This window comes from Mobula birostris, chromosome X (genome assembly GCF_030028105.1).
Source record: "Mobula birostris isolate sMobBir1 chromosome X, sMobBir1.hap1, whole genome shotgun sequence".
Lineage (NCBI taxonomy): Eukaryota > Metazoa > Chordata > Chondrichthyes > Myliobatiformes > Myliobatidae > Mobula > Mobula birostris.
The window spans coordinates 66,743,197-66,769,572 of record NC_092402.1 but is presented as its reverse complement, the minus strand read 5'-3'; the positions used below and the strand labels follow the sequence as shown (position 1 = coordinate 66,769,572).

General features: G+C 41.6%; 1 protein-coding gene across 13 annotated transcripts in view; it reads right to left on the bottom strand.

Annotated features, from left to right (window-relative positions):
- kmt2d (lysine (K)-specific methyltransferase 2D) overlaps positions 1 to 26,376 on the bottom strand; it is a 247,310-nt gene that overhangs the window by 61,249 nt on the left and 159,685 nt on the right. For 11 of the 13 annotated variants that reach the window (XM_072248869.1, XM_072248878.1, XM_072248876.1 and 8 more), the window contains one exon: positions 20,112 to 22,486. In XM_072248869.1, the coding sequence (XP_072104970.1) occupies positions 20,112 to 22,486 (2,375 nt within the window). The remainder of the gene's footprint in view (positions 1 to 20,111; positions 22,487 to 26,376) is intronic. The other 2 variants (XM_072248880.1, XM_072248881.1) reach the window with 1 other exon arrangement.

Below are 26,376 nucleotides of genomic sequence, written 5' to 3'. Positions count from 1 at the left end.
CCTTAAAATTGTGCCCTCTCGTGTCAGCCATTTCAGCCCTGGGGAGAAGCCTCTGACTATCCACATGATCAATGCCTCTCATTATCTTGAACACCTCTATCAGGTCACCTCTCATCCTCTGTCGCTCCAAGGAGAAAAGGCCAAGTTCACTCAACCTATTCTCATAAGGCATGCTCCCCAATCCAGGCAACATCCTTGTAAATCTCCTCTGCACCCTTTCTATGCTTCCACATCCTTCCTGTAGTGAGGCGACCAGAATTGAGCACAGTACTCCAAGTGGGGTCCAACCAGGGTCCTATATAGCCGCAATATTACCTCTCAGCTCTTAAACTCAATCCCGCGGCTGATGAAGGCCAATGCACCGTATGCCTTCCTAACCACACAGTCAACCTGTGCAGCAGCTTTGAGTGTCCTCTGGACTTGAACCCCAAGATCCCTCTGATCCTCCACACTGCCAAGAGTCTTACCATTAATACTATATTCTGCCATCATATTTGACCTACCAAAATGAACCATCTCCCACTTATCTGGGTTGAACTCCACCTGCCACTTCTCAGCCCAGTTTTGCATCCTATCAATGTCCCACTGCAACCTCTGACAGCCCTCCACACTATCCACAACACCCCCAGCCTTTGTGTCATCAGCAAATTTACTAACCCATCCCTCCACTTCCTCATCCGGGTCATTTATAAAAATTACAAGGGTCCCAGAACTGATCCCTGAGGCACACCACTGGTCTCCGACCTCCATGCAGAATATGACCCGTCTACAACCACTCTTTGCCTTCTGTGGGCAAGCCAGTTCTGGATCCACAAAGCAATGTCCTCTTGGATCCCATGCCTCCTTACTTTCTCAATAAGCCTTGAATGGGGTACCTTATCAAATGCCTTGTTAAAATCTATATACACTACATCTAGTTCAGTCACTTCCTCAAAAAATTCAGTCAGAAGTCACATCCTCATTTATATTGAGTAAATCTCATGAAGAATTTCTGCAAGTGGCAATTTTGCATTTACTATAATTTATAATCCATCACTAACATTTACAAGGATGCTGCTAGGACTTGAGGGCCTGAGTTATAGGGAAAGGTTGAATAGGTTACAACTTTATTCAATGCAGCGTGGAATAATGAGGGGAGATTTGATAGAGGTATACAAAATTATGAGGGGTATAGATTGGGTAAATGCAAGCAGGATTTTTCCACTGAGGTTATGTGGGACTACAACCAGAGGTCATGGGTTAAAGTTGAAAGGTGAAACATTTAAGCAGAATCTAGTGGTGGATGTGGGGTTGATTTCAACATTTATGAGAAATGTGGATAGGTACATGGATGGGAGGAGCATGGAGGGCTATGGTCTGGGTGTAAGTCAATGGGACTATACAGATTAATAGTTCACAATGGACTAGATGGACCAAAGGGCCTGTTTCTGTGCTGAAGTTCTATGGCTCTACAACTATTGACTGAGAAATACTCATAAAATACAAAATAACACTTTGATTTGCCATCTAGGATTCTTCCATACAAAATTAAAATATTGATACAATGTTTTTCCCTTTTTCCTCAAACATATCAGTTATTTTCAAACAACTACTTACGAAAACACAATATTAAGCTTCTGCATACAGCAAGAAGCAGCGTAATAAATTGTGCTCCATTCACTTTTTGGTGGTATTGCAGGAAGAAATGTTTATTATGAATTCATTGGATGTTTTAACGATGCACTTAAATATCCATTTTGTTGTTTGGTTTGGTCATTCATTGCTACACGCAGTCCCTGTGTTACGAGCGCCCAACTTAAGCACACCCACATACATGAACAGGCACCAATATTAAATTCAGAAGTCCAACAAATATACACATTCATTCCTATAAACAGAACTAGTTCCCAATCTTTCCACTTTTATTGTTCTTTCTTACTAGTCTTGTGTAGTTTTGCTGCCATTCATTCCAATACTATGGAAGAATAGTTACCATATTGAGTGATTTTTGCGTGTGTTTTGTAAATTATGAAGTCTGTATTAGATTTTACAGTTCATCAACTGTAAATTGATATCATCACTAACATTGTGAACTTAAATGCAAGGATGAAACTCATGCACTAGTTGTGGATACAAAGATAAATCAATTGATTTAATCTGACCCACTGAAAGACTAATTTTGCACAAGAATCTCCTCAATTATAACTCAGCAGTCCTGGTAAAGTTTTACTGTACTTTTGATCAGACCGTCCAAAACTACACACAATTTTCAAGTTGTTGCCTCGAGATCCTGCCCAGTTCAACATTCTACCTTACCTTTGTATTCATTCCCACAAGTTTTAAAAAATGTATTTAATTGTTCCTTTTCTAAAATCAAAATTGCTACATCTATAATGGCATGTATAGCTGCATGCTGAAATCACTTTACTTTTCACTTGTCTGAAATGTTATATCTTAAGGTGAATTATTTTTATTACTAGTCTATTATTACATGACTTTCTACTTTTGAGCTGCATCTGCAAATAGTGTTGGACTTTCATTGTGTTAAAAACATCCATGGAGCATTGCAGAAAAACAATCCTTTGATACCCTATGATCTGGAATATTCAACAGGAAAATACGATGAAAACAGATTCAATGAAAACCCAAACAACAGGAATTCTGCAGATGCTGGAAATTCAAGCAACACACATCAAAGTTTCTGGTGAACGCAGCAGGCCAGGCAGCATCTCTAGGAAGAGGTACAGTCGACGTTTCAGGCCCAGACCCTTCGTCAGGACTAACTGAAGGAAGAGTTAGTAAGAGATTTGAAAGTGGGAGGGGGAGGGGGAGATCCAAAATGATAGGAGAAGACAGAAGCGGGAGGGATGGAGCCAAGAGCTGGACAGGTGATTGGCAAAGGGGATATGAGAGGATTATGGGACAGGAGGTCCGGGGAGAAAGACAAGGGGGGAGGGGGGGAACCCAGAGGATGGGCAAGGGGTATAGTCAGAGGGACAAAGGGAGAAAAAGGAGAGAGAGAGAGAGAGAGAAAGAATGTGTGTATATAAATAAGTAACAGATGGGGTACGAGGGGGAGGTGGGGCATTAGCGGAAGTTAGAGAAGTCAATGTTCATGCCATCAGGTTGGAGGCTACCCAGACGGAATATAAGGTGTTCCTCCAACCTGAGTGTGGCTTCATCTTTACAGTAGAGGAGGCCGTGGATAGACATGTCAGAATGGGAATGGGATGTGGAATTAAAATGTGTGGCCACTGGGAGATCCTGCTTTCTCTGGCGGACAGAGCGTAGGTGTTCAGCAAAGTGGTCTCCCAGTCTGCGTCAGGTCTCGCCAATATATAGAAGGCCATATCAGGAGCACTGGACGCAGTATATCACCCCAGCCGACTCACAGGTGAAGTGTCGCCTCACCTGGAAGGACTGTCTGGGGCCCTGAATGGTGGTAAGGGAGGAAGTGTAAGGGCATGTGTAGCACTTGTTCCACTTACAAGGATAAGTGCCAGGAGGGAGATCAGTGGAGAGGGATGGGGGGGGATGAATGGACAAGGGAGTCGCGTAGGGAGCAATCCCTGCAGAAAGCGGGGGGGGGGGGTGGAGGGAAAGATGTGCTTAGTGGTGGGATCCCGCTGGAGGTGGCGTAAGTTATGGAGAATAATACATTGGACCCGGAGGCTGGTGGGGTGGTAGGTGAGGACCAGGGGAACCCTATTCTTAGTGGGGTGGTGGGAGGATGGGGTGGGAGCAGATGTGCGTGAAATGGGGGAGATGCGTCTGAGAGCAGAGTTGATGGTGGAGGAAGGGAAGCCCCTTTCTTTAAAAAAGGAGGACATCTCCCTCGTCCTGGAATGAAAAGCCTCATCCTGAGAGCAGATGCGGCGGAGACGGAGGAATTGCAAGAAGGGGATGGCATTTTTGCAAGAGACAGGGTGAGAAGAGGATTAGTCCAGATAGCTGTGAGAGTCAGTAGGCTTATAGTAGACATCAGTGGATAAGCTGTCTCCAGAGATGGAGTCAGAAAGATCTAGAAAGGGGAGGGAGGTGTCGGAAATGGACCAGGTAAACTTGAGGGCAGGGTGAAAGTTGGAGGCAAAGTTAATGAAGTCAACGAGCTCAGCATGTGTGCAGGAAGCAGCACCAATGCAGTCATCGATGTAGCGAAGGAAAAGTGGGGGACAGATACCAGAATAGGTACAGAACATAAGATTGTTCCACAAAGCCAACAAAAAAGCAGGCATAGCTAGGACCCATACGGGTGCCCATAGCTACACCTTTAGTTTGGAGAAAGTGGGAGGAACCAAAGGAGAAATTATTAAGAGTAAGGACTAATTCCGCTAGATGGAGCAGAGTGGTGGGTAGAGGGGAACTGATTAGATCTGGAATCCAAAAAGAAGCGGAAAGCTTTGAGACCTTCCTGATGGGGGATGAAAGTATATAGGGACTAGACATCCATGGTGAAAATAAAGCGTTGGGGGCCAGGGAACTTAAAATTATCGAAAAGTTTCAGAGCGTGAGAAGTGTCACGAACATAGGTCGGAAGGGATTGAACAAGGGGTGATAAAACAGTGTCGAGGTATGCAGAAATGAGTTCGGTGGGGCAGGATCAAGCTGAGACAATAGGTCTGCGAGGACAGGCAGGTTTGTGGATCTTGGGTAGGAGGTAGAAACGGGAAGTGCGAGGTGTGGGAACTATAAGGTTGGTAGCAGTGGACTGGAGATCCCCTGAGCGGATAAAGTCGGTGATGGTGTGGGAGACAATGGCCTGGTGCTCCTTAGTGGGGTCATGATCGAAGGGTAAATAAGAGGAGGTATCCGCGAGTTGTCAATGAAAATCCATTTGGATATACATTTTAAAATGACACATTTGAAGGAATGGGGGTAAAAGTAGCGGAGCATGATGAATTGGATACTTCTTTCAAAGAGACATCAGAGATTGCATGGACAAAATGCTCCAAGACGCAAAAGTGGAAAGGTCTTTCTTGGGAGGTGGGTCAGGAACTACCCAAGCATTTGAGGATGTTGTAGAGTAGGGATCTCTGTGTATCCAATCCACCCAAGGCAAGATTGCGGTTGTCCACCAGGTTCTCTTACAAAAATAGGGCACAAAAGACATTTCCATTGCCTTTGCTCTTTTTTTCTTTTTTCTCAGTATCCAGTGACATGGATAAAGAAACAACAAATAAGCATAAGTGATTGCTGGAGTCTTCAATCGTAAGCCAACATATGTAAAAAATGTGCCACTGGTTGTGCTGGCAAGTCATGTAAAATTAGCAGCACTGTGCAGGACCTTCTCTGCTCATCACAGACAGACAATGGATTCAGAAAGATCTATAAATAGCGTACCTAAAAAACTGCAGCCAGCCAGATCATTCATACAAGCAAGCAAAATAAGTTCATACTCTTAACTGCCATGATCTGGGAGATTAGAATTCTACGGAGTTGATGATAGATGTGAAAGAAGAATTGCTCTTATTGCCAAGGTGCTATCCAGATCTAGCACTAAAATTGCCTAATCAGTAAGTCACGACTCTCTAATGAAATACACGACACTACATACATCTTCACTTGGAAGGGCAAATGCATGGACAGAGTTTTGCTCAAGGTTTTGTGGGCTATTCATTCAGCACAAAGCTTGGCAGCATTAAAGTCGCTTGACTTCGTACTTAACTCTAAATCTCATCATACCTGTGATGAACACGGATGAATTTAAGAGGAACTGCCACTCTGAATGATCAAAATTATCTCTGTATGGGATTTTGACAAAAAAAACTGGCTTCGTGTTGGGACAATCACCTCTGGTAGCTTCTTTTGCTGCAATAAATATGCTAAAAATGGAGACTAATTACCACCAATGTACTGGTATATAGTACAGAAAAATAAAAATAGTAGTCCATTCAAGGACTGGCATTTAATGGATCACAACTTAGTTTGATCAAGGGATCATCAGGATGTTATAATTGGTAATCCTGCATGGTGACTACTGGACTAAACCCAGACATTTTGGAGAAGTTACATTTTACTTAAATAGGTATTACAATTGTTTATTTAATATAAATGAAAAGTTGGGGGACAAAGACAGGGAGTAAAGAAGTGAAAACTGAGGTTGCAAGAAAGGAGTATCAGAATGCCAAGGAAATCTTATCTCATCAAAGTCAGCTGGGCAAAGCACAATGATAAATAAGAGGTACCAAAAACTATTTTCATGTCAGCAAACTATCCACTTTTCCAGGAGGGGAAAAAAAGCCAAGAGAATTTAAGACCACTAGAAACCAAATAGTTCTTCACATCAATGACAAGCAAAAACAAACATAATTAAGCCGCAGATTTGAACAGTGATACAGCATGAAAAGGCTCTTTGGCCCACTGAGTCAAAGTCAACCACCAAACACCTACTTAAACCAAGACTCTGCTGATCCCCCTTCATTCCTCTACATTCCCATCAACTCCCCTCAGATTCTACCACTCCTCGTGTTTGCTACCACTCAACTACTGACCAGGGCCAGTTTATAGCAGCCAATTAACCTACCAACCATAGTTACAGGGAGAACATGCAAACTTCACACAGCGTCCAAGGTCAGGTTTGAACCTGGGTCACTGGAGCTGAGAGTCAGTGGCTCTACTAGCTGAGCCACTGTGCTGCCCCACCTTCTAGCCCCAAGCACTTTATTATTGCAATTTTATGGACCAACTTATGGTACAGCCGGAAACTCACCCCACCACCATTGTGCAGGGAAAGAAAACTAAGATCCTCTCTAAACCCCCAACCTTAACCATACGAATAAGGATTAAGAAATTACTTTTTTTTTTTAAATTCTGTGCCAAGGGAAATTCATCCTTCCTATTTATCCTTTCTAGACCTCTCAATTGACATCAAGTCTATTTTTAATCCAATGCCTACTTTCAGCTTTCCTCAGCAGCCTATGGGACTTTGTCAAACTGATTTCTATAATCCATACATACCACATCAGCTGCATCAACCACTTTTATTATTACACAAAAAAAACTTTGTTCGCCAAGCAAGCACAACCTTCCTATATTGACTGCAAGTAACTTAGACTTCCTTAGAATTTTCAATAATACATTCAGAGGATGTTATGCTGACTGGCCTATGATTAAGCAGGCTACCTCTTTCTTGAAATTTGAATGAGTGTGGCTCACGACAATGAAGAGATATTTAAATACCTGTTTAGATACATTGTACAGCTGCCAATTTGCAGAAAAGTCTTAACCCATGTGGAAAAACAGACTACTATCAAAAGCAATTCCAGTATGAGTTGCACTTAAAAGAGATAAAATATTAAGCCAAGAATTTTACAGTGTATTCAAAAAGTAATTGAACAGAGATATAATACACCTACAGTGCTTATAATATGATCAATCTGTCTGACTTGCTTCTTCAAGCAATAAGTCACCCGAATTTGATAGCCTACTACCAGGTGCACAACTGTAAAGTCATAGTATTGGATAAACTGTGTAGAATGGATTAAAAACTGAAAAATTGGAATAAATGGGCCTTTTCAGACTGGAAGGAGACAAGCAGTGGAGTACTGCAGGAATCACTTCTATACATTACTGACCTGGAGAACAAAAAACGGTATGCAAATTTGTCAATAACACAAAAAAAAGATGGAAAAATGTTATGATTAAGAATATTGTGATTCTGCAATGATATAGATGGACTGAATGAGTAAGAAAAAGACTGCCAAATGGAGTTCAATGTGGGGAAGAGTGAGATTGTGTACTTCGGTAAAGAGAAATCAAAAGGCTGATTATCTAAATGGAAAGAGGCTGAAAATGGGTGAAGTTCAGAGGGATCTAAATGTTCCAGTGCATCAACCAGATGAAGGTAGCAGGCAGGTGCAACAAGTAGTTGAGAAGGTGAACAGCATTTTGGCTTTCATTGCAAAAGAATCGGAGGTTAAAAACAAGGAATATTTGTTGCAAATGTACAGGATGTTTTTGGGGTCACACCTGCATACAGTTCTGGTCCCTTACCTAAAAAAGACAGAGTAACATTGGAGGCAGTACAAAGGAGATTCACCATGCCAATGCTCAGGATGAGAGGGTTACCCTCCCAAGAGACCAAAAAGTTTGGGCGTGTATTCCTTGGAATTTAGAAGAATGAGGAGTGACCTTATTCACACACACAAGATCCTAAAGGGGCTTAGTTGGGACATCTACTGGACTACTGAGGCAGTCTTAAACCAAGGGACATAACTACAGGGAGTTTGTTATTTAAAACTGAGGTATGTAGAAATTTCTTCTTGCAGATGGTGGCAAATCTTTGGAATTTTAATGGTCAATCTTCCATCATCTGCTGGGATAAAGTAGTATTTAAAGCAGAGGTGTATAAATATATGACAGAACGAGGATTGGAGAAAAAGCAAAAAGAAGTTCAGGCCAATGCCGATCAGCTAAGATCATATTAAATGGTGAGGTAGGCTCGAACCACCTGACTGTCTACTCCTCCTATTATTTTCCGATGCTCGTGCTTTGTACCTGCATTTGATTCTAGTGGCAACTGGGTCTCCAAAGCCAACATTAGATTGGCAAGGCCCACCTTCCTGGGACTACAGACCATTGAAAGACTTAAAGACTTTCAATGTCTTTTGACATTCAAAAATAGTAACCAGCAATACAAAAGAAATTTAAATAATTTCAAATGATTAAACTAGAAAATGCAAAACAATTAGATACATTGGGAAAAAAAATATATTTAACCAAATTAATTCAACGAAATGCAAGTTATCTGAAACTTACCAAAGACCCTTGGGCCAAAAGATGAGGTCAATGACCTGGTACTTGTTACATACACCTGTTAAGGTGCATTCTCCAGTTACCTTATACAGATACTATGGAAAGAATTCCTACTGTAACTCCTGGAAATATGCAGGAAGTTGGCATTCGGACAGCAGAAGAGCAATGGATAGAAGCTCTCAGAAAGTTCAAAGCTTCAGCATTTTGAAGAGTGGCGCTTAAAACTATTTCAGATTGTCAATATTTATCTCTTCCACAAAATAAAGAATATGCATCAGTGTAACTAAGAAGCTGGATCAGATGGAAGCAGAGATATTTAAGTATGAGAGTATTCCAACAATCCCCACCTACTTCTGCAAAGGAGGTACTGGAAGGAAATCCTCAGTTCACAAAGCAACAAAACTTTTAGCCATTCATTAAAAAGGTAAAACATCAGGTTGTAGCATTAGTCTGCTTTCAACAGCAGAGTGAACTATTCTGCTTCAACCATGGCTCACACTCTCAAATATTCTTCCAGAAGCCATAGATTAAGGTAAGGAGACTGGTTGCTTGGTATTCTCCAGCTCCCAGCTGCAATTGATACTAATGTTTGTAATGTGAATTATAGTGATGTTTAGCATTTAGCAATGTTGTTAAGCTTTATAATTCCGTAAAAGAGTGCTTCCATGGAAAGGTTGGTTACCCAAAGTTGTCTCAATTGTCAAACAACTTAATGACAGTAACAATTTTTCAAGATTTATCACAATGTCTAAAAAAATGCCAAAACTTAAAATGTCTGCTACTAAACATGCCATTAACATTGTAATGCTTCCAGTTACATTGAACTAAATAACACAGAAACAAGCTATTCAACCCACCAATGAACACGTCACACGTCTCTTCTCACTCAATTTCATGTCACAACTTCTGCACATCATTCTATTTTTTTCTCACTTCTTAAAAATTATTAAGCTTCTATTTAACAAATCTATTTAACCGCATCTATGGTATTTGGTTCAACCATTCTTTGGTAGCAAGTTCCACATTCAAAGGTAAAAAACCTGCTCCAGAATTTCTTACTGGAGTTATTGCCAACCATCATGTTCATGGTCATGATTTGGACTCTCAAGTAGAATCATCATCTCAACATCAAACAATTGAACTTCTTCAAATTTTAAAAGTATCCCAATTTAGAAGCGAGCCCTAGTCTTTCAAGCCTTTTCTGATATGTGTTACCTTTTCCTTTTCAGCAGCATCCTTGAAAATGTTAATTGCATTTCCTTCATTACTCATGTATCTATATTGCATTATGAAGCCCAGAGTAGCATGCAGAAAAGTGCACAACACCATAAACTCTAACACCATTTCTCTGAGTTTCCTATTTAGCAAATGAACCACAGTGGTTTTGTGTTTTATTGTTTTCGATAATCTGTGTCATCATATTTCATTACTTGTGAATCTGTACATTACCACCGTACAGCAGAACCCTATTACCTTCAAAGAACTGTCTTATTATGCTCAAAATATTTCTCATTTACAAATCCATCTGCAAGCTTATTAACATTGTCATATTTTGACACTGTATTGACTTTATCGCCAATTGCAATTTTTGATATTATATTTCTAATTCCAGTTCTGATCTCGTTTTCATTTTATTTAGGTTAAGGTAAGGGGAATCAGGGACAAGAGATATGCAAGAAATGGAATAGATGGAACTGAGAGCCCTGTCAAACATTTTTCAGTGGATGTTATGTCGGGGTGAAGATGATTTGCTACTGTTTTGGTTTTGTGGGTTCCAAGGTAAATGATGAGGCCAATGTGGACTCTTCTGTAGATTTTGCAGAAGCATAAATCATGGTTTATTTTTAGTGCCTTTCTTAAACACCAGAACAACATTAGCTATCTTCTAATCCTCCATCAGGTACTTCACCTGTCTCCAAGGATGATTTAAGTATCTCTGCTGGGGCCCCTGCAATTTCAACACTTGCCTCCCACAGGGTCCGAGGGAACACCTTGCCAATCGCTGGGAATTATCCACCTTAATGAGCTTCAAGACAGCAAACACCTCCTCCTCTGTAATCTGTGTAGGGTCCATAAAGTCAATGCTGCTTTGTCTCACTTCTATAGACTGTGTCCATCTCCCAAATAAATAGATGCAAAAAATCCATTTAATATCCCCATCTCTTTCGGCTCCATGCATGGATTACCATTCTGATCTTCCAGAGGATCAATTTTGTCCCTTGCAATCCTTTTGCTCTTAAAGCACAGCAGCTACTGACAACAGTGGAAATTGAGTGCAATAAAGTTGGACTTCACCTAAACGCTAAAAAGACAGAGTACATGGCGTTTAACTGCAACGAAAGTACTCTCAAAACTGTAAAGAATGATACCATTAAGGAAGTCTTTGACTTCAAGTACCTCGGGTCAAGAATGACGAGCTCGGAGAAGGACATAAAGATACGGAAGGCACTGGCATGGAGGGCTATGAACAACACGAAGGAAATCTGGAAGTCAAACCTGACCAGAGGGCTTAAAAAGAGGATCTTCATGCAGTCATGGAGTCTATTCTCATGTATGGATGCGAGATGTGGACACTCACCAAGACTATGCAAAAGTCTCTCGATGGTTGCTATACACGAATGCTCCAGATGGCTCTTGACATGAGTTGGCAATAGCACATGATGAATGTCGAGCTCTATGACGACCTACTAATGCTCGCCACTAAAATCGAGGCGAGAAGACTGCAATAGCGGGGCACTGTCTACGCCATCCCGAGCTACCTGCCTAGTCATCATATGGGAGCCCAAGCATGGGAGGATGAACCCTGGACGCCCTCCCAAGACTATGGTCAACACACTCCTGGAAGACAGTGGTGAGGCTAATATAGGTGAACTGAACACATTGATGAGGGAGAAGTGGAGAGTCCGTCATCGTGCACGACGCCGGCCTGTAGGCCTGAATTGACGTAGTAGTAGGGCCTCGCTATCTCTTGAAAACCAAGGCTCCCTAAACCTGTTATCTTTACCTTTTATTCTGATAGGCACATACAAACTTTGCACTCTCAAAATTTCATTTTTGAAGGCCTCCCACTTACTAAGTACATCTTTGCCAGAAAGCAGCCTGTCCCACTCCACACATGCCAGAACTTTTCTAATATCATAAGTAGCCTTTCTCCAATTTAGAATCTCAACCCGAAGTCCAGACTTACCTTTTTAACTATCTATTGTTGAGAGTAAGTTATTATATTACAAACAGTGCTCTTGATGCGATCGCTTATACACTGGATAAACCAAATGCAGACTGAATGGCTGCCTGAAGAACATTGCCAATTTGTCTGCAAGGGTGATTCTGAGCTTCCAGATGCTTGATATTTTAATTTTCCATGTCACTGTGACCTCCATGTCTTTGACTTTATCAATAATTTCAGTTATCAGCCTTTCTACCCTATATTAGAACTGACCTATTCTAAACTCATTAACCTGTAATGGTAATGGAAAAACACCTAATCTTAATAACGTGAAGCTACTAGTTTGCCATAAAGTAGTATCTGGCTCATTAACAACCTTCAAGGTAATAAATCTGCTGAAATAAAAAAGCAGAGTTAACATTTCAGGTTAAAGACCGGTAGAGATCTGCTGTCATCCAGTCGAACCTATGTATGACCCACCAGTGCAGTTGACTCTTAAATCACTTAGTAAACTACTCAGTTCAAGGGAAGTTAACAATCAGTAATAGATTTAGGCCTTACAATGATGCCCAGGTTCTGAAAAAAATAAATCAAAAAAAAATTGCTGAATATGACGATCAATAGTTTTCCAGTTAGAGCAACATTTTTTTTTCTTTCTTCCTCAGAAATTGAAGTCTGTAAATCTTGTTCCCAAAGATTTTTAATTTTATCTAAAGGAACACCTCATTCCCAACAGCATATTATAAATATTAGATATAGATCCATTATAAAGAGGTTTCAAATTAAAAATTACGTCTAGTAGATTCTTACCAGGACTTATAGGAAATGTACTTATTTGAGACCATAAAAAATCTCTTATTTTTTTCGATACCTACAAATGAGTTTTGGGTAAACTATATTTAGTTGACAGTTGTTCAAACGAAAAGAGACTTCCCTCTACAAACAAGTCCTGAAACCTAATCTATCCCATTCTTTAAAAGCCACATCAATCATAGAGGGTTTTAAAAAAAAAATTAGAAAAAATGGGACTCGAAAGAGAAAATCTCAATAAGCCAAAGTATTTTCGGAATTGTATCCAAATTCTCAAAGTGTGTTTAACTACCAGATTACCAGTTAATTTACTCAGAGAAAAAGGAACTGAGATTCAAGAAGAGAAATAATAGAAATTTTATTAACAGAATTAACTTCTAAAAAAACCCACATTGGGCAATCCTCACGATTAATGTAATATAACCAAAATGTAAGATTTCTTATATTAACTGCCCAATAATAAAATCTAAAGTTTGGTAAGGCTAATCCTCCATTCTTTTTATCTTTCTGAAGATGAATTTTATTTAATCTAGAACGCTTATTCTTCCATATATAAGAAGATATAATAGAGTCAAGAGAATCAAAGAAAGATTTAGGAATAAAAACAGGCACTGCCTGAAAAAGATATATCAATTTAGGTAATAGAGTTAATTCAGCCAATCAACGATAACGAAAGAGGCGACCAATTTGATAGTATCCTTTTTACGTGATTCAATAGGGTAAGAAAATTTTCTTTAAATAGACGCTTATAGTTTTTAGTAATTGTTATACCTAAGTAGGTAAATTGGTTTCTTACAATTTTAAAAGGAAGGTTAGAATTTGTTGGTATCAAATTATTCAAAGGGAAAGGTTCACTTTCATGTAGGTTTAATTTATAACCTGAGAACCGGCTAGAACAGGAGAGTAAAGAAAGCGCATGGGGTAACGAAGTCTCAACATTAGAAATAAATAGCAGCAGATCATCAGCGTACAGCGAGACTCTGTGAATAGTGTCTCTCCTTAAAATACTGGTGATATCATTAGATTCTCGAAAGGCAATGGCTAAAGGTTCGAAGGTCAGATCAAAAAGCAAAGGGCTCAATGGACAGCCCTGTCTAGTGCCACGTTGAAGCTTAAATGGCTTGGAAATATGAGAATTAGTGATAACCCTAGTGGAAGGAGCTAATCCATTGAATGAAAACGGGTCCAATATTGAATTTTTCTGAAGTTTTAAATAAATAATTCCATTCAACTCTGTCGTAAGCTTTCTCAGCATCTAGGGATAACACACATTCCGATATCGTGTTAGAAAGAGAATAAATAACATTTAATAACCGACGAATATTAAAGTGAGAATATCGATTTTTGATAAATCCATTTTGGTTATCGGAAATGACAGATGGTACAATATTTTCAATCCTATGGGCCAAAACTTTAGATAGGATCTAAACTTAAGGTACCAATTGTTTTTCTTCAAGAAACCCATGTACGTAAGTGTGACAATTCACGCCTTTTTAATCGATGGAGAGATTCTCATTTCCATTCGTTTCAGGCCAAAGCCAGAGGGGTTTCGATCCTTATAGATAATAAAGTACCCTTTGTTCAACATAAAGTAGTTTCTGATACTAATGGGCGTTTTGTTATAGTATCAGGGAAACGAAATAACAAACTAATGGTATTTGTCAATGTGTATGCTCCGAACATAGATGACCCAGGTTTCTTTGAGTGTTATTTTTCATTTTTGCCAGATCTAAGTCTGTACTCATTGGTGATGGGTGGAGACTTTAATTGTTGTTTAGATCCAGCTTCAGATTGTTCATCTTCTAAACTAATGATACCAAATAAATCAGCTGTGTTTATTAAATCTTTTTTAATGAAATGTGGTATTGTTGATGCTTGGCGTTTTTTTATCCAGTGGACAAGGAATATTCGTTTTTCCTCTCATGCCCATCATACATATTCCAGGATTGATTTTTTTTTATTGATAGCCAAATGATTCCATCAGTTCGATCCTATGACCATAAAGAGATTGCTGTCTCAGATCACGCTCTTGTGCTCCTATCTATAAATCTCCCTGGTCTTCTTCAAGGTTTTGGTGATTTAATTTAACTTTGTTATCTGATAAAGATTTTTTTAAGTTTATGGAGAGACAAATTACTCTTTTTTTTGAAGAGAATACGTTACAGGAGACTTCTAGTCTTATCAGATGGGATGCCTTTAAGGCATATATTAGAGGACAAATTATTTTATTATACTGCAAGTATTTAAAAAAAGCTAATAAAGAGAGAAGTGATTTAGCTAATCAGCTAAAACAATTAGACCAAGAGTATGCTTTGGCTCCAGAACCTGCCTTATATAAAAGACGTGTTGAAACTAAAACTAAATATGATCTCCTTTTAACCTATCCAATTGAAACCCAACTCCTAAAAGATAAAAGTCAATTTTATATTCATGGAGATGAAACAGGTAAATTATTGGCTGATCAAATTAAAACCTTTATAGCTAAACAGCAGATTAAAGAAATATGCAAAGCTAATGGTGATAGGACAACTGATTATTTAGAAATAAATGATACTTTTACAGAATTTTATTCTAAACTCTATAGTTCTGAATCTTCTAAGGATAACACTGCAATGAACAATTTTTTAGACCAACTAAACACTCCTACAATTTCTGCCGACAACAGAAAGTTGTTGGAACAACCTATTTCTTTTGAGGAAATTGTTGAGGCTATGCGCTCATTACATTTGAGGAAAGCTCCAGGTCCAGATGGATTTTCTGGAGAGTTTTACAAGATCTTTTCCTCACTGCTTATACCTCATTTATGTTCAGTTTTTTCGGATTCATTCAAGTCGGGCAGACTTCCTCAATTTTTTTTTTAAATGAGGCTTCCATTTCACTTATCCTTAAAAAGAATAAGGATCCAATTGAATGCTCTTCTTATAGACCAATTTCTTTAATTAATGTTCTTTTAACAATTCCATTCAGTTAATTTAAATTAACTGAACAACACTCCCTATTATTTGTTATGTCATGAAGTATCATCATTATGCCCAGATACTTTCACACACTGTTGCATTGTAATATGACTTGGAATCGCAGGATTAAATTTCAATCAACCAATTGATTAATTATGTCAAGTTGACTGCTCTTGTAATCAATGCTTTAAGTGCCAGTTTCTCGGCAAGACTGGTGTCCAATGCTATCTGGAGGTGCAACTGAAACTGCACTTTGGAAACTACAATAACAGCTTTGCTAATACAGTCGGCCCTCCTAATCCATGAGTTACGCATGCGTGAATTCAACCAACCACGAATCGTGAAAACCCGGAAGTGCTCTTCCAGCACTTGTTGTTCGAGCATGTACAGATATTTTTTTCTTGTCATTATTCCCTAAACAATGCAGTATAACAACTATTTTACATAATATATACATTGTATTAGGTATTATAAGTAATCTAGAGATGATTTAAAGTATACGGGAGGATGTGCGTAGGTTATTGTGGATTGGGATCGAAAAAAAACTGGAAGTTCTCTTACTAAGCAAGTCGGAACAGGTACATCCGGTATTATTTAGCGTCAGTTAGTCAAACGTTTGTCTTAGTATATAGTATATATTTTACCTTTCTATGCATATAAAACACTTAAGAAACGTATGTTTCAGCACCGGGCAATTCAGTGACAAACCGCTCCTGAGCGCACTCTCCATCCATGCCGGGTTGATGTGAGGAACAAAAACCCAATAATTAAACCACTGCATTGCTTAGTAATAATTGTAGCTTTCATCGGGGCAGGGCCTTTCTCACTTTATCCTTTAAAATTGTTCCAATCGTTGACCGACTGTAGCCTAACGCTTTTCCAATGACCAATGGCGTTTCACCTCCTTCCGATCGCTTTCTTATTTCCACTTTATTTTCGATCGTGATTATTTTCGTGAACAGAAACACAGCGGATTCAGAGCGCCGCCACCGGGTCCTAATGTCCACCACATTGGGACAGGTTAAATAAGGTCCGGAGTTCCGCTGGGTCCTAAGGTCCACCGTATTCAACAAGTTGAATAAGGGATTTGAGCATCCGCATTTTTTGGTATCCGCAAGGGGTCCTGGAACCAATCCTTCACAGATAAGGAGGGCCGACTGTACTCAAAACTTATTAAGTAGCATTTTACTAGCAGCCACATCACTCTTAAAAAGAGGATCATCAGGCTTCTGTACACTATATACCTGTTTGAGTTGTTTCGAACATTGGCCCTGTTGAATTGTTTGACCCGATGTCAGAACAGCTTTCATGAGGGTGAACCTTCGCAAGGCGTCAAGCACTGGTGTACCTGGTAGGACATTGAAAACCAGTGCCAACTAACTGGCTGGAGTGTTCAAGGACAGCTTCACTCTTTCATTGCTGCAGTCAGAGGATCCCACCTGCTTCAAAAGGGTGACAATTATACCAGTGCCCAAGAGGAGCATCAAGGACATCTTCAAAACTTGATGCCTCAAAAAGGTAGCATCCATCATTAAGGACCCCATCACTCACAACATGCCCTCTTCTCATTGCTACCACCAAGGTGGTGGTACAGGACCCTGAAGACACACATTCACAATGTTTTAGGAGCAGATTCTTCCACACCACCATCAGTTTTCTGAATGGACAATGAACCCACGTACTACCTCACTATTTTTTTTCTTTTTTGTTCTCCTTTCACATTGTGTTTATCATTGTAATTTATTGTTGCAATGTACTGCTGCCACAAAACAACATATTTCACAATATGTGCCAATGATATTAAACCAGATTCCGACTCTAAAAATACCTTCCTCCTGGTTAAGTTGTAGCTGGTTAAACCCACACCTAATCAAGTTAACTATGTGGGAGATCTAAGGAATATGGCCTTGATAAGCTAATAACCCAAAGCACTGAGTTCCATTACAATCACAGACATGTTATCAGACATACCTTACACTAAGTTTGTCACTTGTCACATCTTGCACTTTTGAAGTTCAGTACAGTGCATTTGTCTTTTTTACCAAAATAACACACAAGATGCCTTCTCCCTCCCAACTGGGGCATTCATTCATTCATGTCCACAATGTTTTTATTTTATGTCTGATAGTCCTGCTAGCATGATAGTACCCTGAATGCTACAATATCCTATGGCATCCTGATGATGCATTTGAGAAATGGTGAACAACCTCAATACAACTGCAAATTCTTGCAGGTGGTTCCAATGGTTATGCAATATTCAGCGATATTTTGGAAAGGATAATTCAAAAGCCAGTCAGCAAACCTGGACACGACATAGAAAGTTATAAAGAATGGCTTTTTTCATAGTTGCTCCATTGAGAGATGGAAGGTCAAAGAGGATCCTGTCTTTTCCTGTCCATCCCTGCAAAAACATTCATGTTGACAACTTTTGGTTCATCAAAATTTGCCAAAATCTACATCTGCACTGTCAAAAGGAAGCTACATCTCTTATAAAAGTAAAAGGCATTAAATGCAGAAAATTCAGTCTGTGGACAAACAAATTGAAAACCACAGATTTGCTAATACCACAAGGATTAATTGCTATCTCTTCTTTAATGAAGTAGTCAGCACCTGCTCCTTAATCAAATACAATGGACTGCATAGTCATTAAGCAGTCTCCAAAACCCATAAACATTTTATTGTAATTGCTTCACGTTCAAGGAACAAGTATTAATGCCACGATCATAGAAGTCTGCAAATGAGAAAGATCTACAGCAAATATGATTAGCCTGCTGTAGAAATTTGTGAAACAGCTTAGCTTACTTTGCTTTGATGCACACATTCCATTGTCACAGGCAATGCCAAGAATGCAACCACCAAGAGTCACTTTGAACACAGTACACAAAGCATAAAGATTAAAAGTCATCAGTTTGCTCGTGCATTTACCGTTATGATTTCTGACAACTTTGTGAGCAATCAGCAGTCTAAGAAGCGTTTAATTAGTCAATGATGTTATCACATAATCTTAAGTAGTATCATGCTTTAAACTTAGTGGCAGCATTCCTGTCTGAAACTCAGAGGTCAAGGTTCAGACATTTCAGGCAGTACCATTTTAGGTTGATATTTTGTAGGATATCAAATATCAGAGGGAAAGAAGTACCTGTCCCTCACCATGAATTACAAGAATCCAATAAAAAAAAACTCCCAATGTATAGGACCAGCTGCCTTATCAACAGACAAAGTCATGAGGCAGTCTTCAGATTCCAAAGATGGACAAACCACAGACTAACCTTTTCATGCCAAAACAGCCTAAAGAGCATGCCTTCTTATACACACTGTATCTCAAGGGGACAACATTGTGTTTTGTCTGTCAGTGCCAGTCCACTCAGTTTTCTAAGAAAAAGAAAACTACAAGAACTTGAGATAGACTTGAGCTAAAGTTTAACAATCTCTCATCAAATCCAAACCTGAGAGGCTTACTAACATTTCAATACATATGCACATGATAAGAAAAGCACAGAATCTTCAGTTGAAAACAAAAACTAAAGTAGCACAATGATAAGAGATCCTGGAAATTCATGTGTTGCAAGGGCAATCATTCAAAGCATCACCTTTCTGCAACATCTTGATAACTTTTTCTGTGAGCAAACATGACATGGTTTCCTGAGAGCATACAAAAATAGGCAATTCTCCTATAGTATGTGGAGGAGGAGGAATAATGAAAAATAAGCTGCATTGAACAAAATGAATCACTATGAATGAACTGCAATAAATCCAGAATGCACACAAACATAACTTAACCTGTAGGTTTTCAATAGTTAATCATTCCAAAGAAAACAAAGCTCTGATAAGAAGCTCACTTGTGTATTTTCCAGCATTTGAAGCTTTTCTTTTTAATTCTACAAAGTAATAGTTACTGTGATTGCTACCTCTATTTGCTAATGGTAATTTATTCCAATGGTTTGAATGCTATCATCTTCATTCACAAAGTACGTGAAATGGGATTAAATTTGAATAACTGGTAGTTTAACAAAACAGGTTTTAAAAAGTAACACAAAACCTTACCCTAGCTCACTTTCTATGCAATAGCAATTGAAAGTAAGTACACAGAGTTACTTGCTTTTACATAGTGCATTATCAGGTCTCTCAGAAATGTCTCAAAGCACCTCACGTACGTTACCTTGAAGCACAGTGATGGTAATTGCAAAAGCCTTTTGCGCACGAAATCTCATAAGCAGATATGAAATCTATAATTTACATTCTACTCTCATTTCTGCTTGCAAGGGGAGCGAGCATCAGCCAAGACACCAACATTTCCCTTATTTTCCCCCCAGTGACATGGGATTTTTACTGACCAACTTTAGAACCGAACATTAAAACCAGAGCTTGACATTTCTAATTCAGTGCAGTGTCCATTAATGGCCAATGAAAATGAAAGCTACATTATCTGTAAGCTTGCCAATTACCTACTGTACCTGTGTCTGGGAAGAAAGCATTGGCTAACTGTTGCTGCTGTTGCATCACAACTTGCTGAGTCTGCTGCATGATGCCCATTTGCGATACAGCTAACTGCTGAGTTGGCAATAAATGCGGTGAGGTCAGATGTTGACTCTGTTGAGAGGCCACTATCTGCTGAGTTGGATGTTGCCCTGTTGCCATATGCTGCTGCTGTTGGGACATGACTACATGTGGTGAGGCTCCAAGTTGTTGTTGTGATGCTGTCAATTGTTGCTGCTGTGAAGATGGAAGAGATCTTGGGATCCCCAACTGATGATGTTGTATCACCCCCAAGATATGTGGTTGTGGCAAGTTTAAATTCTGTTGTGACCCTTCAAGGTGCTGAGACGGCTGTGTTGTTGGAAGGTGTTGGGGAAGCCCTGGATGAGTCTGTTGATGTGAAACCTCAAGCTGTTGCTGTTGCAGAACGGGAAGATGGGCCTTTGATCCTGAATGCTGCTGCTGTTGAGCAGATATACACTGTGATCCTCCCAACTGCTGTTGCTGCAGTTCCATTTTCTCTTGTTCAAGTAAATCATGGAGTAGTAGTGGAAGCTCACTTGCCTCCAAAGAGCTCTCCACTTTGACAAGGTCATCCACAGACTGACGTTTTGGCTCCATACTGGGCACATGTTGGCACATTTCATCAAGTCCGAATTTACCTAATGATGGCCTAGGCTGGACAACCAGAGGCAACTTGGATATTATCTGTGCTGAAGATGTGCATGGCATAGTTTCCAAGTCCACAGTAGAATGTTCACTGTTGGGGATCTCTGCAGTCTCATGACTACCCAAAGCAATGGTACCACTTTGAGTAGTTGTCTGTGTTCCACTAGTAGTACATGCAGAACTCTGACATAGTGCTGCTACACTTGTGTGGACATTAAGTCCAGTACCCAGATTGAGTAGCATTGACACTGCTCCTCTCTCATCATCCCTCTTTGATGGGCTTTCTGATTTTATCAGTACTGTCTGAGCTGTGTAAGTATTTGCTACAAACTGGCAAGCTGAACTTTGAGGAACATTCTCTTCAACCTTCAATACTAGGTCAAGAGTAGGCTTAGGAGAATTAGCAGTCGATGGGGCACTAGTGACTGGATTACTGCTTTGACTGTTAGTGCTTGTTTCTGTATTGACATTATTCACCGACTCACAAGTAATCCTATCAGAAGTGCTTAGAGTATCTGCAATAATATCAGATTTAGTTTTTGCCTTTCCACTCTCCTCTTCTTTCTCAGTCTTTTCTAAACCAGAGCTGCTGACATTATTAGTACATTCATCAGCTGTGTTTATAGCATCCTGATCAGCTAACATATCCTGATTTTCTTCTGCCTTCTCATTTGCAGATTCAACTAAACGCAACTGCTCTGTAAATATGTCCTTTTTGTCACCAGTGTCTAGCTCAGGGTCAGTATAAGCTAACAGATCAAATTCCTCACATTTGAGAAGGTCATCAAGGTGGGGATCATTGGTTTCCAGGTTATCAAGGTTACCAAGTTCATCATCTGTCTTACTATCTGGGTCAAGACTCAAATTGGCAAGGTCATCTTCTTCATCTAGCTCTTTGGGTGAATCGAGTTCTTCATCTAGAGATTTTTCAACTGAATCATCACAAGAGATTTTCCTAGGATCCAACTCTGTGTGCTCTCTAACTACATTTGAGATGGATGAGACAGAGTTAAGTGGAAAAGATACCGTGTTGTCCTTCAAGCCATCAGTACTGCAATTTGAAGTGGCTGGTGTAGTCGATGAATTAGTCTGAAAGGGCTGTTGTGCTTCAACTTGTACTGTAGATTCCAATGGATCTTTTGTCTGGATATGCTGATGGGAACTTGATACTTCCACTGAATGAGGTGAAGATTGCAATGGAGTAGAAATATTTTGTTGGGGCAAAAGCGTAATCCCAACTGGTGACTGTGGTAAAGGTGCACCAGGACCTCTTGATATGACCTTACATCCTTGCATTTGGTGCACAAATGAACTGATTTCTTGATTTGCTAATGGAAGGCGTGGTCTTGGCTGAGGAGTACGCTGTATCAATTGGGTGGTTATGGGCAGTCGTTGGGAATTGTGCCTCAATTCTATATACTGAGGACTCACAGGGATCGGTGAAGCTACAATTTGTTGTTGCGCATTTTGAAAAGTGATTTGAGTGGCAATCCTAGGGTTAAGCCCAGCTGTGCTGTTCATTTGCATTGTCATTCCAGGCCTATGCAAAGATTCAGGTTGGTGGAACCGAGTCTGCCCAGGAAGCCTTTGTATTAACTGTGGTTGCCACTGCTGTTGTTGATTAGTTGGTTTGCCTCTTGGGTGGAATCCTTGTGGGTTACCAACCACTGGTGGTCTAGAAAATAAAATATTAAATGACGATATAAGCAATGCAGAGCAGCAGAATTTAGTGTCCTCTCTTCAAATCGAGTAAATCAAATATACTTTAAGTAAGGCAAGTGACTACTAGCACAAAATGCATACACAACAGGCTTGTTCTCATAAAATGAGCTTCCCTATGATTTAATATTGCAGATAAAATTACCTGCTCCTTAGTATTGTAGCTCCCAAGATCATCAATACATTTTTCCCTCATGTCCCTCATTGACGAGATAACAAAGTACACCATCATGGATGTTGTATACATGAACTTTAATAAAGCTTTCAATAAGGCCTCTCATGGTAGGCTGATCCAAAATTTAAGGCACATGAGATCCATGGAGACTCAGTAGATTGGATTCAAAATTGTCTTGGCCATAGAAGGCAGAGGATAGTAGTGGAGGCACATTATTCTGACTGGAAGTCCGTGTCCACTAATGTTCCACAGAGATCACTACCGTGCCTCTTTTGTTGGCAATTTATATAAATAATTTGGAAGAAATTGAAGGTGCTCTGATGAATCAGTTTGCAAATGACATGAAAATTGCCAAGTATGAGATTAGTGATGAAGTTTGTCAAAGGATATTGCAGAATATAGACCAGTTGGACGAGTAGGCAGAGAACCAACAGATGGAATTTAACCCATACATGTATGAGGTGTTGCCCTTTGGGAGGTTAAATGCAAGAGGACCCATAGTGTAAATAGCATGACCTTTAGGAGTATTGAAGAAGAGGGATCTTGGGGGGCAAGTGCGTAGCTCCCTAAAAGTGGTCAGCCAAGTGGCTAGGCAGGTACTTGCTTTTATCAGTCGGCCATTGAGTATAAAAGCTTGGAAGGCATGTTGTAGCTGTATGAAACTTTAGTTAGGTCACATTTGTAGTATTGTGTGCAGTTCAAAAGGAAGTGGAGGCTTTGGAGTGGGTTGTCCCAGTTGTTGCTTGGATTAGACAGTATTAGGTCGAAGGAAAGATTGGACAAACTTGGATTGTTTTCTTTGGATTATTGGAGGCTAAGTGCAACATGATAAAAAGCATATAAAATTGTACGGAAGTTATAGATAGGTTAGATAACGCCACTTTCGCAGGGTGGAATGTCAAACATAGCTTTAAGGTGAAAAGAGGGGAAACTTTAAAAGATTTATGATGCAAGGTTTCTTTTAGTAAAACACAGTGGTAAGTACCTGGAACATGCTGCCAGGAAAATGGTGGAAAGGTACAACAGTAACATTTATGAGGCACTTAAGACAGGAATGGAGGGATATAGACCACATGCACGAGGATGGGATTAATTTAGATTGGTATGATTGGCACATATATTGTGTATCAAAGGGCCTGTTCCTGAACCATACTGCTCTACGTTCTATAATCCAAGTCTCCTCTGCCAGTCAATGGAAAAACAAAACAAGACATCTGCAAAAATTAGTAGCTAGAGATCAGCTGAATTCAGTAATATCATCATAATCAGAGAGTGTTCCACAATTTCTTTTAAAATCAGAAACAAGACTCTACCTCCTCGCTGGCTGCAAAACATATACCAAAGTTATTAGGATAAAAGAAATCAGAAATGCTGAGCACAATGCTGTACAGGAAACTGAATCTCAATGTATGTTGCTATTATTTTATGATGGGACCCAGACAACAAAAAACATAGTAGGCTGCTAGGACAGGTTGGATCTCATGGAATCCGAGGACATACAGAATTGGCTTGATGGTAGGAAGCAGAGGATGATGGTGGAAGGTTGTTTGTAGGAATGGAAGCCTGTGACTCGTGGGGTCAGTGCTAGGCCCACTACTATTTCCCATCTATGTCAATGCCTTGAATGAAAATGCACAAAGCATGGTTAGTCAGCTTGCAGATGACACTAAAATAGGCAGTGTCATTGACAGTAAAGATGGTTTCCAGGATTTACAAAGGGAGCTTGATCACCTGGATCAGTGGGCTGAGGAAACGCAGGGGGAGAGAGGGACGAGAGGGGGAGCTACAGGGTCAGAGGAGGAGAGACGCAGACGAGGGGGAAGACGACAGCCAGTGGAGGGGAGAGAGACGGGGAGGGAGAGAGACAGGGGGAAGAGAGAGTCACAGGGGGGAGAGACACAAGGGGGGGAGAGAGAGACACACACACGAGAGGGGGGAGAGAGAGACACGAGAGGGGGAGAGAGAGAGACGAGAGGGGGAGAGAGAGAGAGAGACGAGAGGGCAGGAGAGAGAGAGAGAGAGAGACGAGAGGGCGGGGGAGAGAGAGAGAGAGACACGAGAGGGCGGGGAGAGAGAGAGACACGAGAGGGCCGGGGAGAGAGAGAGACACGAGAGGGCCGGGGAGAGAGAGAGAGACACGAGAGGGCCGGGGAGAGAGAGAGACACGAGAGGGCCGGGGAGAGAGAGAGACACGAGAGGGCCGGGGAGAGAGAGAGACACGAGAGGGCCGGGGAGAGAGAGAGACACGAGAGGGCCGGGGAGAGAGAGAGACACGAGAGGGCCGGGGAGAGAGAGAGACACGAGAGGGCCGGGGAGAGAGAGAGACACGAGAGGGCCGGGGAGAGAGAGAGACACGAGAGGGCCGGGGAGAGAGAGAGACACGAGAGGGCCGGGGAGAGAGAGAGACACGAGAGGGCCGGGGAGAGAGAGAGACACGAGAGGGCCGGGGAGAGAGAGAGACACGAGAGGGCCGGGGAGAGAGAGAGACACGAGAGGGCCGGGGAGAGAGAGACACACACGAGAGGGCCGGGGAGAGAGAGAGACACGAGAGGGCCGGGGAGAGAGAGAGACACGAGAGGGCCGGGGAGAGAGAGAGACACACGAGAGGGCCGGGGAGAGAGAGAGACACGAGAGGGCCGGGGAGAGAGAGAGACACGAGAGGGCCGGGGAGAGAGAGAGACACGAGAGGGCCGGGGAGAGAGAGAGACACGAGAGGGCCGGGGAGAGAGAGAGACACGAGAGGGCCGGGGAGAGAGAGAGACACGAGAGGGCCGGGGAGAGAGAGAGACACGAGAGGGCCGGGGAGAGAGAGAGACACGAGAGGGCCGGGGAGAGAGAGAGACACGAGAGGGCCGGGGAGAGAGAGAGACACGAGAGGGCCGGGGAGAGAGAGAGACACGAGAGGGCCGGGGAGAGAGAGAGACACGAGAGGGCCGGGGAGAGAGAGAGACACGAGAGGGCCGGGGAGAGAGAGAGACACGAGAGGGCCGGGGAGAGAGAGAGACACGAGAGGGCCGGGGAGAGAGAGAGACACGAGAGGGCCGGGGAGAGAGAGAGACACGAGAGGGCCGGGGAGAGAGAGAGACACGAGAGGGCCGGGGAGAGAGAGAGACACGAGAGGGCCGGGGAGAGAGAGAGACACGAGAGGGCCGGGGAGAGAGAGAGACACGAGAGGGCCGGGGAGAGAGAGAGACACGAGAGGGCCGGGGAGAGAGAGAGACACGAGAGGGCCGGGGAGAGAGAGAGACACGAGAGGGCCGGGGAGAGAGAGAGACACGAGAGGGCCGGGGAGAGAGAGAGACACGAGAGGGCCGGGGAGAGAGAGAGACACGAGAGGGCCGGGGAGAGAGAGAGACACGAGAGGGCCGGGGAGAGAGAGAGACACGAGAGGGCCGGGGAGAGAGAGAGACACGAGAGGGCGGGGGAGAGAGAGACACGAGAGGGCGGGGGAGAGAGAGACACGAGAGGGCGGGGAGAGAGAGACACGAGAGGGCGGGGGAGAGAGAGACACGAGAGGGCGGGGGAGAGAGAGACACGAGAGGGCGGGGGAGAGAGACACGAGAGGGCGGGGGAGAGAGAGACACGAGAGGGCGGGGGAGAGAGAGAGACACGAGAGGGCCGGGGGAGAGAGAGAGACACGAGAGGGCCGGGGAGAGAGAGACACACACGAG